The following is a 14,800-nucleotide window of genomic DNA, read 5'->3' as shown; positions in this document are numbered from 1 at the left end:
CAATGCCCTGCCAAATCCCGACGATGCCTGAGATGTGGCAAACTCGGCCATTATGCTACTTTATGCAGATCAGCTCAGCCTGCCAACTCATATCGCTCCAGCCAGCCTCGCAGGAATGTCCGGGCGATTCAACCCATGGTCACCGAGTCCGTTGCGGACCTACTGCCCGATATTGACACCGAGGACCCGAAGGCGCCTTTTCGAGTCGGTATCGTTACAAAAAACAGGGTGTCCCCAAAGCAAAGAATCCAGCCTCTGTCGGTATACAGCATCGATCCAGCCGATGAGTGGTGTGCCATCCGCCTGGACACTGGTGCCTCCGCCAATCTCATTGCGCGGTCTGACCTCCAAAGCCTTTGTGTCAAACCAGCCATCCTCCCATCAGCCTGCCAGCTATTAGATTATAATTGCAATGCCATTGCTGCCAGCGGCTCGTGCCAACTTGAAGTGATGAACAGGTCACGCAAAACCATCCTTCCCTTTGAAATCGTGGGCTCCTCCAAAGCCTCCCTGCTTGGCACGCAGGCATGCAAGCTGTTGAACCTAGTTCAGAGAGTTCACTCTCTCCTGCTGACGCGTCTGCCTTTCAGGACACCGACTTCAGGGCGCAGCTCGACGCCATTATCAACCAGTACCACGACGTCTTTGAGGGCATGGGCACGCTCCCGTACACCAACAAGATTTTATTAAAACCGAATGCCACGCCTGTGGTGCACGCACCTCGCATGGTCCCAGCACCCCTTAAGGACCGCCTCAAGCAGCAGCTGCAGGACCTCCAGAACCAAGGAGTGATTTCCAAAGTCACGGAACCAACCGACTGGGTCAGTTCCATGGTATGTGGAAAAAAGCCTTCCAGCGAATTGAGAATTTGCATTGATCCCAAGGATCTAAATCGCAATATCATGAGGGAGCATTATCCAATTCCCAAGCGTGAAGAGCTCACATGTGAGATGGCTCGCGCCAAGCTCTTCACCAAACTCGACGCCTCAAAAGGATTCTGGCAAATCCAGCTCGATAAATCCAGCAGGAAACTTTGCACATTTAATACCCCCTTTGGCAGATATTGTTACAACAGGATGCCGTTTTGGAACACCTAGATTATGGAACAAATGATGGAAGGCATTAGCGTATGTCGATGACATCATTTGGTCCACCACCCCGCAGGAGCATGTTAGTCGCCTCCAGCGCGTATTCAGACGTATACATGAGCATGGCCTCCGCCTCAACAGGGCCAAATGCTCTTTTGGTCAGACGGAACTCAAGTTCCTCGGGGACCTCATCTCCCAGTTGGGTGTGCAGCCGGATGCGGACAAGGCAGCTGCCATCACAGCTATGAAAACACCAGAGGACAAGAAGGCGGTCCTCCGATTTCTGGGCATGGTCAATTTTTTAGGGAACTTTATCCCTAACCTCGCCTTTCATACCACAGCTCTCAGGAACCTGGTCACAATTATGTCTACGGACTTCCTCAATTCACCGTCGAGACCGACCATCGCCCACTGGTCAATATAATACAGAAAGACTTGAACGACATGACGCCTCGCCTCCAGCGTATTCTTCTCAAGCTCCAGCGATATGACTTCCAGCTGGTATACACCCCAGACAAAGACCCCATCATTGCTGACGCTCTCTCCAGGGCAGTCAACACTCCATGTGACCCCTGGGATTTGTCTGCCAGGTTGACGCCCATGTGGCATTCGCGGCCTCCAATCTACCTGCCACGGATGAACGCCTCGTCCAAATTTGCCGCGAGATGTCGGCTGACCCCTTGCTACAGCGTGTCATGCGCCACCTAACGGACGGGTGGCTCAAGGGCCAATGTCCTCTGTTCTATAATGTCGGAGATGATCTGGCGGTAGTAGACGGGGTTCTTCTAAAACTAGACCGCATTGTCATCCCGCATAGCATGCGCCAGCTTGTCCTGGAACAACTAAACGAGGGCCACCTTGGTGTGGAAAAGTGCCGCCGACGGGCCCGATAGGCAGTGTACTGACCCGGCATTAATGAGGACATAGCCAACACAGTGCTCAACTGCCCCACTTGTCAGCGCTTCCAGCCTGCCCAACCACGTGAGACCCTGCAGCTCCATGAGTTGGTCACGCCACCATGGACCAAGGTGGGCATCGACCTGTTCCACGCGCTGGGTAGAGACTATGTCCTGATCATGGACTACTTTTCGAATTACCCGGAGGTGATACGGTTGCACGACATCACCTCGTCTGCAGTCACTCGTGCATGTAAAGAAACCTTTGCTCGACACGGCATCCCGCTCAGGTTATGTCGGACAATGGCCCCTGCTTCGCCAGCCAGGAATGGTCCAACTTTGCCAGGCGGTACAATTTTGCCCACGTGACGTCCAGTCCCCTGTGCCTCCAAACCAACGGCAAAGCGGAGAAGGGAGTACATATAGCCAAACGGCTCCTATGCAAGGCTGCCGATGCTGGGTCCGATTTCTACCTTGCCTTGCTGGCCTATCGCTCCGCCCCACTGTCCACTGGCCTGTCACCAGCCCAGTCACTCATGGGTTGCACCCTGAGGACGACGGTGCCGTCCATCCATGTCCCAGACCTCAACCACGTTCCGGTCCTTCGCCGGATGCAGCTGTCTCGTGCACAGAACAAGGCGCCTCATGACTCCCGTGCAGCTGATCTCCCTGCTCTGGCTTAAGATGACAACGTCCGTGTCCATCTTCCGGATGGTGGCTAGTCTGCAACCGCTGTTGTCCTTCGGCAGGTGACCCCCCGCTCGTTCGTGGCTAGTCTACCGGATGGCTCTATTCTGCGCCGCAATCGACGCACCCTTCGTCTCGTTCCACGCGCGCCACGTGATCCACCACTGTGGCCTCACCCTCCTGCTGAACCTGCCACGGACTATGCAGAGCTCCCTGTCACTCTACATCCCCCTGACTCTGACGCAGTCCAGCCCGCTCCTGAACCGGCGGCTCTCGACCCACCCTTGAGGCGGTCAACCAGAATTCGTCGCCCACCTCAGAGACTTAATTTATGAACTTTGCGGACTTATAGACTCTCTGAATTGTTTTGTTGCTTTGTTTGATCGTTTCCCTGGTTTGTATATAGTGTTGATCTTGTTATTCTTGTTGCATACTGCTTCTCTGCACCAGGCACCTTCCCATGTAAATAGCTTAGTTCTCATGTATGTAGTCCTGTAAATATGTCTTCGCACCCCACACGTAGTTAGGAACATTTTCACCATACATTATTTATTGCCACACACATACATTCTTTTATAAAAGGGGGGCTGTCATAATATACACCAGTATATCATGGTGCAGATACACACACACTGATGGACACACAGCGGGACCAATTAACACACACAACACCGCAGCCAATCACCAGTTAGAGCACACTCACTATAAAGAAAGGGGGCATCAGAGTTCCCGCTCATTCAGGATGCAGCCTCCTAGAAGGACAGAGCTTACAGCTTACAGCACAGATCTTCACTATGTGCTGAGTGCATAGACTGGTTAGGACAGGCATAGGTCTTTAGTTTAATCTAACATCGTGTTAACCCACAGTGAAAGTATGTTCAACAGTTTCTAACTTAATAAAATAGTGTTCCACTATTTTAAGTGTTGGTGGCCTGTATGTGTTCCACGGATCCAGAGCACCCAACACATCAGTACCCTTGCAGCTCAGTGGAGATCGTTTGTCTAATTCCTACATTGGACGGCGGCCCTCCTTGTTATGCTGCCCGCATTGACAGCATCTGCCACTGCCTCCCAGGCATTAATGATGACCCTGCTGCTGGTCTGCCGGCCCCTCGCTCCCATTGTGTTTTAGACAAGTTTTACATGAAGTGAAATAGATGCACAGTGAAAGCATATCTCCTGGAAATGCCCTGTGTTATCATGAAGCTAGTAATTATCAAAAACAAGTTACCTTAGAAAGCATGCAAACAATCTAATTAAAATGGTCAAGTGGTTAGAGAGTTATAAAATGTTGAATTCACCATATCAACAAATAAATTGCAGATTTGAATTTATTTGAGACAGAAGGTAGTGAGGATCTGGAACTCATTGCCCAAAAGGGTGGTAGCGGCGAGAACCCTCACAACATTTAAGAAGCACTTCGATGAGTACTTGAATGATGTAACCTACAAGACTACGGACCAAGTGCTGGAAAATGGGATTCGAATAGATAGGTGCTTGATGGCTGGCACAGACAAAATGGGCTGAAAGGCCTATCTTTCTGTGCTGTAAACCTCTATGACTATGACTTCACCAAAGAAAAAATAGCAGCATGTGTACTTGAATATTTACATGAGTTATTAAGGATCTCTGAATAAGCTTTTTCATGGGAAGTAAGTACCTCTTGCAGTAAACATACTTTAGTCAATAAATCTGAAAAATCAAACTTTTTTGTCAATTTTAGAATTTTGTTTGCAAACCAGTATGTAGCAAGCTGAGGAAACTATGATCCAACAAATACAATATTGAGAAGATGTTGCTTTACCACTACAGAACTTTAAAAGCAGAAGTTTAAAAGCAGATTTCAGAGCTTTTAGCTGGTCAGTGTTCCCTGAATGTTGAAACCTTTGAATAACTGCTGAAACTCGGTGATGAATTTAAGGTTGTAATTGGTTATATAACCACTAAATTCCTGGCCTGAAGTTATTGGATCTTGGCAGTGGTCTGTTTTAAAGAGAATTGTGAAAGTAATAGTAAATTTGAGGCAGAATATTATTTGTTCTTTATTCAAGTTCAGTTACTGGATGTGGGCATCAATGGCTAGGCTAGCATTTATTGCCCATTCCCTGGTTATCCTTGAGAAGGTGGTAGTGAACTACTTTCTTGATCCGCTGCAGCCTGAGGTGAGTTCTAAAATTTTGACCAAATGAAGGAATGGCGACATATTTCCAAGTCAGGATGGTGAGTGATTTGGAGGGGAACCTCCAGGTGCTGGTGTTCCCAGGTATCTGCTGCCCTTGACCTTCTGGATGGTAGCAGTTACCTGCTGCCGAAGGAGCCTTAGTGTATCTTGTTGAAGGTACTCCCTGCTGCCACTGTTCGCTGGTGGTGGAGGGAATGAATGTTTGCGGAAGTGGTACGAATCAAGCAGGCTGCTTTCTCTATGTTGAGCTTAAGTGTTGTAGGAGCTGCATTCACCCAGGCAAATTGAGAGTGTTCTATCGCACTACTCACTTATGCCTTATAGATGGTGGACAGGCTATAGGAAGTCAGGAGGAGAGTTACTGTTCTTGTAGCCATATTATTTATATGGCTGGTCCAGTCTAGTTTGTGGTCAATGATAACCCCTCAGGATGTTGACAGTGAGGGTAATGCAATAGTAATGCAATTGAATGTCACGGAGCGATAGTTAGATTCTCTCTTTTTGGAGATGGTCATTGCCTGGGTTTTTGTGTGGCATGAATGTTACTTGCCACTTGACAGCCCAAAACTGAATGTTGTCCAGGTCTTGCTGTATATGGGCATGGATTGCATCAGTATCTAAGGTGTTGTGAATGGTGCTGAACAGTGTGCAATCATCAGCGATCATCCCCACTTCTGACCTCATGATGGAGGAGAGATCTTTGATGAATAGCTGAAGATGGTTCGGCCTAGGAAACGCTGCACTGGTGTCCTGAGACTGAGATGATTGAACTCCAACAACTTAATTATATCCTCTTTGTGGCCCCCTTACAACTGACTTTTATATTTACCTTTGTATTATCTGCTGGTATTGGCTACAATACAGTTGGTTTCTTATCCAAGTGATTAATATAGATCATAAATACTTATCCCTGTGGCAGTCCAATTACAGTTTGGTATCCTGAAGATGACCCATTTATCCTGACTGTTTCTTGCTCCCTCTATCCATGCTAATATATCACCCAACACAGTAATTATCTTGGGCGGGATTCTCTGTTCTTCGATGCCGAAATCGCATTCGGCAATCGGCTGGAGAATCAACGTTTGCAACAAAACCGGGGGTGGCGCAGCTTTTGAAATGCTCCTCCCCCTCCAAAGCGGCGTATCGACGGCCTCCGGGCGTTGCCCGAGGCCCCCCCCCCCCGATGCTCCGCCCCCGACTTGCCGAGTTCCCAACCGCATGGGTCTGTCATGCTATTATTTGTCGGGAACTCGTCTTAGTGGCTGCGGACTGTGTGCAGCGCCACCACGATTGGGTTGAGAGCCGATCTGCAGGCAGGGTGTGACTTTGGCAGGGGCACTGTTGGGGGTGGCCCGTGGATGGCGAGCCAGCCAAAGGGGGGACACTGTTTGGCAGGCCGGGTCCGCGCGTGGCCGGCGCCATGTTGCACAGCGCGGTCGCTGCAGGCCGCCGACGTGCGCGTGCACAGCCACGGACTGGTAGTTCTCCTGCTGTATCGCCAGCTAGAGCTGGGTGTTGTACTTAGCTGCCTGCTAGCCCCCCATCAAACAGAGGATCGGTTGCCATTTTGCGCCAAATTTTCGGTCGTAAAATGCCACCGTTCCCACGCTAGCATCAGGACATAGCCTGAAAATCGGAGAATCCAGCCTCTTTTATCTGGCACATGAGCAAATGCCTTTTTAAAATCTAAATCTGCTACACCAGCTGGTGCCCCTTTATAATAATAATCTTTATAATTGTCACAAGTAGGCGTACATTAATACTGCAATGAAGTTACTGGGAAAATCCCCTAGTTGCCACACTCCGGTGTCTGTTCGGGTGCACAGAGGTTACTGGGAAAATCCCCTAGTTCTGACTTCGGTGGCTATTCAGGTGCACAGAGGGAAAATTAAGAATGTCCAGTTCACCTAACATGACTCCGCACAGACAGTGACCCCAGCGGGAATCAAACCTGGGACCCTGGTGCTGTGAATCAACGGTGCTAACCACTGTGCTACCGTGCTGCCCTTATCTACTCTGCTTCACATCCTCAAAGAAATCAAATCCATTTGTCAAACACAATTTCCCTTTTTCAAAACCATGTTGACTTTGGCTGATAGTATTATGATTCTTTAAATATCCTGCTACTACGTCCTTTATATTGGATTTTAGCATTTTTCCAATGCCATGCATGAGGCTAACTGGCCGATGGCTCCTGCCTTCGGTCTCCCTACTTTCTTCAAGAGCTGGTACATTTGCAGTTTTCCAACCCACTGGGATCATTCCAAAATGTAGGGCGTTTTGGAAGATTAAAACTAATACACCTGCTATCTCTCCTGCCGATTCTTATAAAATCTTGGGCTGCAGATTCAGGGGACTGTCAGCCTCGAGTCCCATTGGTATTCTAATTACTTTTCTTTTGACTGATTTCCTCCCCTTTTATCTCTTGATTTCCTGTAATTCTTGGGATTCTTTTTATGTCTTCTACTGTGAAATCAGATACAAAATACTTGTTCAAAGACCCGTAACTTCCTCATTTCCCATTATTAATTTCCAATTCTCACCCTCTAAGAGACCAATGCTCACTTTAGCTACAATTCCTTTTTGTGTACTTGAAGCTTTTACTGTCTGTTGATGTATCTTTCTAGTTTTCTCTCGTATTCCAATTTCTTCTTTTATTATTTTTTTTGGTCATCCTTTGCTTGTTTCTAACACTTTCCCAGTTTTCTTACCTCCCACTAATCTTCACAGCATTGTTCAAATTAGGCATGAATGGTGCATCTTTCTGGTGGAATCTTCTCCCTGGCAAGACGGTAGCATAGTGGTTAGCACAATTGCTTCACAGCTCCAGGGTCCCAGGTTCGATTCCCGGCTTGGGGCACTGTCTGTGCGGAGCCTGCACGTTCTCCCCGTGTGTGCGTGGGTTTCCTCCGGGCGCTCCGGTTTCCTCCCACAGTCCAAAGATGTGCAGGTTAGGTGGATTGGCCATGCTAAATTTCCCTCAGTGTGCAAAAAATTGTCCTTAGTGTTGGGTGGGGTTACTGGGTTATGGGGATAGGGTAGGGGTGTGGGCTTGGGTGGGGTGCTCTTTCCAAGAGCTGGTGCAGACTCGATGGGCCGAATGGCCTCCTTCCGCACTGTAAATTGCCTACACCTCAGACTGTAGCGGTTCAAATACGAGCTCACCACCAACTTCTGAATGGCAACTAGGGATGGGCAATAAATGCTGGCCTAGCTAGCGTCATCCACATTCTGTTAAATTATAATTTTTTTAACTGGACAATTAGTGGAGAGAACATTTTAATATTTACCGAAACAATGTACAGTAGAATTAATCTCTTTCACAAACTTGGCTATCAGAATGGAAATTGCATCGTAAATATTGAAGATTATTTTTACAAGTAGCCGAGTATCTGGGTGAATATTATGCCCCCCCCCCCCGGCAAGGCCATGCAAAATAAAGTCGGTGAACAGTCTACTGCCTTCCACCTGCCCCCAACCTGTCCCTCGTATTACAGGTGGTGGGTGGGTAAGATGTCAGGTAACCCACGTTTCCTAGCTCTATTGAGGTCCTTAAGTGATCAATTAACTGCAACATTATGGTCTCATTCAGCCTTTGCCATAATTTTTTATTCTGCTGGGTCCGCGGGGAAGGTTGGAAGTATGGTGGGTATCCCAGCCGCTTTGACATGGGGAGCTGCTGTCAGGCAGGAAGGGAGAAGAGAAGCACCCTACCTTGGGGGGAACTCCTTGTGGTCATCTGGTGCATTTTCTGGCGATTGGTGGTAGTCCCAGCAGTGGCTACTATTGTCTTTTGGCACTGCCAGGACTACAGAGCAGACCTCTAGAGTAGGACTTTCTCTCCCTGTGTGGTACAAGTTCCACTCTGATCGAATTAAGGCCACCCCACGTGATATCACTGTGGGACAACCCGATTTCATATTGGCAAGGTGTTGACGATTACAGGTAATCCTTCCCCAATTATCTATTAAAAACTTGTTCAGAGACATTAAACCAGCTAGTCAATCATTATGGAAATAATGGTTGGGGACGCCACACACTCATTTTTGTATTTAATCATAGAGATAGTTAAATTTTCACCCCGACAACGCATTGATTTAACTCAGTAATCCAGCCCATAAAGTGTCCTAGTGGTTATGTAACTGTTTCATTGGTTCCATAAAAGATCTCATTGTGAATTCCACATTTTCCAATGAGATGTATATATTTCCTTGTTAATATTCAACACACAAATTCAACATTGCGTTTGGGTGAGGATTTGATTGAAGTTGCTGGGATACTCTCCACACTCCTCTAACTTACTAACCCTTTCGATTTAGCCTCATGTGAGGTGTGACCATTTGTACAAGGTACTGCATGTCTGCCAGCACCTTTTTATTCCAGCAGGAATCAATAATTGCAATGAAAAACAGAACATTTTTGAATAACAGCTTCGATTGAGTTGTGGGAGTGAAAATTATCTCTATGGTTAAATACAAAAATTAGTTTGTGATGTCACTTTCTAAAGAGATTGACGAGCTGGTTTGATGTCTCTGAACAGGTTTTGAATAGATAATTGTTTATAACAATAACTATCCAACATTGTTTCTTTTGGTAATATTTGATAATTTCAGAATTGCTGATAATTAGTGTTTTTTGCCCACTATTTCTGAATTTTGAATTCTATAATAACTTTTTCCAGAGGATTTCCCTGATGGAACCTGGCTTGGGGATGAGAATAACGCTGAGATGCGAGTCAGATGTCCTATCACTCCTGCTGATATGCTGCATGTTGCCACAAATTGCAGAACAGCTGAAAAAATGGCATTGACACTCTTGGACTACCTTTTCCATCGTGAAATACAAGCTGTATCCAATCTCTCAGGGCAAGGAAAGCACGGCAAAAAGCAGCTGGATCCTTTAATGATCTACGGAATTCGATGTAAGCACCATGATATTTATTTGTCTTGTTAAACCACAATTTCTCCATTTCCTCGCCTCACTTTTATTGTAGTTACCTATCTCCAAAGTCATTCCTGCAAGGAGAAGAATTCAGTGGGCCACAGATGGTTTCAAATTTTTTGGTGTTGATTTTGACCTGTTAATTTTTTTGATAGCAAGTATTCTACCATAATATGAGGCATAACATTTTTCATGATGGCCACACTACTCATCAACTTCTGCGGTCTGAAAGATAGACTCTTTATAATGAGCAGCCATTTAAATGTATAGTTAACACGTATGATTTTTGAATCTAGATTTTTGATTGAAAAAGTTAATGGGGTAAATAGGAAAGTGGATTTGAAGGCACAATCAGATCAACCATGATCTTATTGAACGGCGGAGTAGGCTCAAGGGGTCAAATGGCCTACTCCTTTTCCAATTGTTGTGCTCTTGTGGATCTTGCCCATTGTATCTGTCCTGTGGAGGGGCATGCAGTTAAGAAGAAGGTAGCTGGTGCTGATGCAGATTTTCTCCTGGAGCAGTTGAAAAAGTGTAGCCTCTTCTCTTGCCTCTCAGCAGAGATGGAAGGTGAAACTCCATATCTTCTCCCATGCCATGTTGAAGGCTGGCAGTGAGGAAGTGTAATTGATGGTGAGGAAGTACAAGACAGATGAAGCATCGTTTGTTGGTCATCACCTGCCAAGCAGTGAAAGCAGCCTTGCGAAAAGTGCTTTGAACAGCTACCTCTCCTTGGCCATGGCTCGATCTCTTTACCTCAACTGATCAGAAGCTTCCCAATCTGTCAGTTTCCCTGAAAAAACTCTTCCAGCTGTGCGTTTGCCTCATTGGCTGGGAAATCATGGCTTCAGGGTTAAAGCAGGCCGTATTCCCATTCTAACCATCTTAACCACTTCTCAGTTACTCATCAACAGATTCAATGGTTTTCCATGCTCGCCTTTGATTCTGCCTGGAGGAAAGCCAGAATAGGACAGGATGATGTTGAAATCCCAACCCACTGTCAGTTTGCAAGGATCTCCTCTCCCCACTGCATGCAACCCATAAACTGCCTCCATTAGGCTGGGAAAAATATGCCCATCATGTCTGGAATCAATGGCACTGTCGAAGGTACAGGTGTCCTATCTGTTTTGTCAAAACTACTAAATGATTTTTATATTACTGTTGAGTCCTTTAAAAAAAAAATTTAGAGTACCCAATTTTTTTTTCAATTAAGGGGCAATTTAGCATGGCCCACCCACCCTGCACATCTTTGGGTTGTGGGGGTACGACTCACGCAGGCACGGGGAGAATGTTCAAACTCCACACGGACAGTGACCCGGGGCTGGGATCAAACCTAGGTCTTCGGCGCACATGAAGTAGCAGTGCTAACCACTGCGCCACCGTGCCACCTTTACTGTTGAGTCCTTAATATGATGGTCTATAAAACCAAATGATTGGGTTGAATTTTGCTGTATGGGTTGAAGGAACATCGCTAGATGGTCATTAGACTGGGTACTTGACATGTTAGCTCATGAGCAATCTATGGATAATTTTTTGTCAGAGGACATCCAAATGACATGGGATCCCCTACAACAGTGCTTCTGAAACTGTTGCAACTCTAAGGGGGTCATGAGATGAGATTTTGACATTGTGAGCTTCAAGATAGCAATGGTTGCTCGTGATGATTTTTGACAGCTGTTTTCTTTGTTGGTGTGAGTGCCCTATTGGACTGATCTCAGCGGCCCTATTGCTGCTGCAAAAAGTTGTTTCTTCAAAAATCATGATGCACTAATCTTGATTCTACACATTAAAAATTGGTATCCTATTGCAGCAATAAAGAGAATCTTATTACATCAATACTCAAAGTCCTATTATATTAATGGTCAAGTGTCCTATTATATTAGAGCCATGTAACTTTATGATTTATGATGTTACATTAATAACTTTTACATGAATAGCCTAAAGCATCAACAGTCAGGACCTTATTGTATGAATAATCATCGTCCTATTACATTAATAGTCAGGATTCTATTACGTTAATAATCAGAATCTAATTGTATTAATTACACGGTTCTTGTTGAGTTAATTATCAGTTGCTTATTGCTTCCAGGATGCCAACATATTAATAATTAGAATTATTTCAGTTAATAATCAGAGTCCAATTGCATCAATAATCAGGATCCTGCTTCATTAAAGTTCTTTGCCAATTGTGTCAATAATCATAGTATAAAATTAATAATAATGTGCTATTCTACTAATAATCAGAGCCCAGATGCATTTTCATTGATTATGAATCCTAATCAGAGTCCTATGACAATAACTAGAATAGCATCGTATTCATAATGAGGTTCCCATTACATCATAATAAGAGCCCTATTACTTTATAATTTAGGATACTATAACATGCCTTTTCATCATCTGCCCTACTCTACTCCTGTACCCCAACCTTCCTATCAAGAAACAAAGTCCCCACCCCCACCTACTCAACAGTTGAAACCTCATTCCTAGCCTCCCATCAATAACTCTCATACCCCCCAAAACTTTCACTCTGGAGTCACATGAAGTCTGAGGCATTAAAATAATGGGGTCACGTCAAGGAATAGTTTGGGAAGGACTGCCCGAGAGGGTGTTGGAACCAATAGGACACAAAACTGCGTACCTGCTTAACCAATTAGATTGAAGAATTATTAATGAGCAGTACAAAGCTTGAACCTGAAGTTGTGAGAATAATGAATTCTATGTCAAATCAAGCCCAGCAAGAAAAAGCAGGATTAGATCAAGAGAAACAATAAAAGTAACAAGGGATTAAAAAAAAAGAAGCTATATATGATTTTTTAAAATAAATTTCCAACACCAATGTAAAATATCATTCCTTTAGATTTTAATTAAAGTAAATTTTCAGTGCCAATAAGGTTGTTTTACAGGAGTTAACATTTATCAAGCCATTAAAAGGATATTTTGGCAAGAGTGATTTCACCTAAACTTTCTCTGGCAAATTTAGTATGAATCTATGACTTCAGTTCAGGAACTTCATGTTGCTCAATGCTTTTGAATGGGGGCCAGATGGCAAGAAATATTTTTTGGAATACTTGGGCATCTTGCATAACAACATCCAGATTTTGTGTTTAACTGCCCATGTGTATTCCCCAGAAGTTCCTGCCCTATTTTGACATAAATCATTGTGTGTTTATTTGCAGATTGTTACACGGTATCAGGTCAAATTAAGATTTTGTGCATACATATTTTTAAATTGCGATGTATCAGATGCATTGTAGATGTTTGTCGGTCATTTAGAATTAGGCTTACTATGAATGCATCTATGACGGTGAGCCTTTAAAAAAAATTAAACTCCCCAATTCATTTCTTTTTTCCAATTCAGGGACAATTTAGCACAGCCAATCCACCAACCCTTCACATATTTGGGTTGTGGGAGTAAGACCCATGCAGACACTGGGAGAATGTGTAAATTCCACATGGACAGTGACCTGGGGCCGGGATCGAACCCGGTCCTCAGCACCGTGAAGCAGCAGTACTAACCACTGTGCCACCGTGCCCCCCCCCCCCCCCCCCCCCCCCCGATGATGAGCATTTTGACATTTGAGCAGAAATTATTTTATGAGGAACCATGTTAGTAGCGTTGTACACCAGTTTCACATGGACATAAAAGCAAGCCGTTTCAGTGCAGTCTTCCAGCAAAATGAATGGCGAGTTCAGATCTGGTGCAGTTAATTACTCTGGCTATCACAATAGAATTCATGTTGCGTAGAATTACATAGGAAGTACAGCACAGAAACCTGCCATTCAACCCACTGTGTTCTTAATGCTTCACACGGGACTTCTCACGACCTCTCACCTAACCCCATTGAAATCCTATTCCTGTCTCCCTGATGAGTTTATCTAGTTTCCGCTTAAATGCAGCTATGTTAGTTCTCATCTAGTTAACCAGGTGGTGTAATTTAAGCAATAAATTTACTTGGTTGGGAGCAAGGTGTTCCATGCACCTCTCATATCATCAACGTCACTACCACAGAAGAGCATAAAATTATCAAATTCTTAACAGTTGCTCAGAAATAGATAGCATGTTCGGGCATGTGGGTCGGAGAGGGTAAGGTCTCGGCAATGTACCAGGAGCTGCAGGAGGCGGAGGAAGCCTCGGTGGAGGAGCTGGAGGGCAAGTGGGAGGAGGGGCTGGGTGAGGAGCTGGATGAGGGCCTGTGGGCTGACGCCCTGGGCAGGGTTAATTCCTCCTCGTCTTGCGCCAGGCTCAGCCTAATCCAGTTTAAAGTGGTGCACAGGGCGCATATGACAGGGGCGAGGATGTGTAAATCTTTGGGGGTAGAGGACAGGTGTGTGAGGTATTCTGGGAGCCCAACAAACCACGCCCATATATTTTGTGCGTGTCCGGCGCTTGAGGGGTTTTGGAGGGGCTGCGCAAAGGCTATGTCCAAGGTCTTGGATACTCGGGTAAAATCAAGCTGGGGGATAGCAATATTTGGGGTGTCAGACGAGCCGGGAGTGCAGGAGCCGAAAGAGGCCAGAGTTCTGGCCTTTGCTTCTTTGGTAGCCCGGAGAAGGATCTTACTAATGTGGACGGACGCGAAGCCCCCAAGCGTGGAGGCTTGGATCAATGACATGGCGGGGTTTCTCAGGTTGGAGAAGATGAAGTTTGCCTTGCGAGGGTCTGTGCAGGGGTTCTCCAGGCGGTGGCAACCGTTCCTTGACTTCCTCGCAGAATGTTAGGTGGAGGTCAGCAGCAGCAGCAACCCGGGGGAGGGGGGTTTCTTGTTTTGGTTTCTGTAAGTTTGCCCCATTTTGTTCTTAATTTGTTAAATCGTTTAAGGGTTAGAGGATTAAGTTGCTTTGTTTGTTGGCGTATTGCCCTTTTTATTTTTATTTTGTAAATTTTCTATCCTTTTTGGAGTGTTTTGTAAAAATTATTGAAAAACTTTGAATAAACATTTTTTTAAAAAGAAATAGATGGCATAATTTTACGTACGTAATGGAATAGTATTTGTTTGATCGTACTG

The 14,800-nt window shown here is 45.4% G+C and overlaps 1 protein-coding gene across 5 annotated transcripts in view; it reads left to right on the top strand.

Moving 5' to 3' along the window:
* Positions 1–14,800, top strand: part of banp (BTG3 associated nuclear protein) — a 314,498-nt gene that overhangs the window by 159,594 nt on the left and 140,104 nt on the right. For all 5 annotated transcript variants that reach the window (XM_072518077.1, XM_072518074.1, XM_072518076.1 and 2 more), the window contains one exon: positions 9,535–9,774. In XM_072518077.1, the coding sequence (XP_072374178.1) occupies positions 9,535–9,774 (240 nt within the window). The remainder of the gene's footprint in view (positions 1–9,534; positions 9,775–14,800) is intronic.

The sequence above is a fragment of the Scyliorhinus torazame genome, chromosome 10 (assembly GCF_047496885.1).
Source record: "Scyliorhinus torazame isolate Kashiwa2021f chromosome 10, sScyTor2.1, whole genome shotgun sequence".
In the NCBI taxonomy this organism is placed as follows: Eukaryota; Metazoa; Chordata; class Chondrichthyes; order Carcharhiniformes; family Scyliorhinidae; genus Scyliorhinus; species Scyliorhinus torazame.
This window is presented reverse-complemented; position numbering and strand designations above follow the sequence as displayed.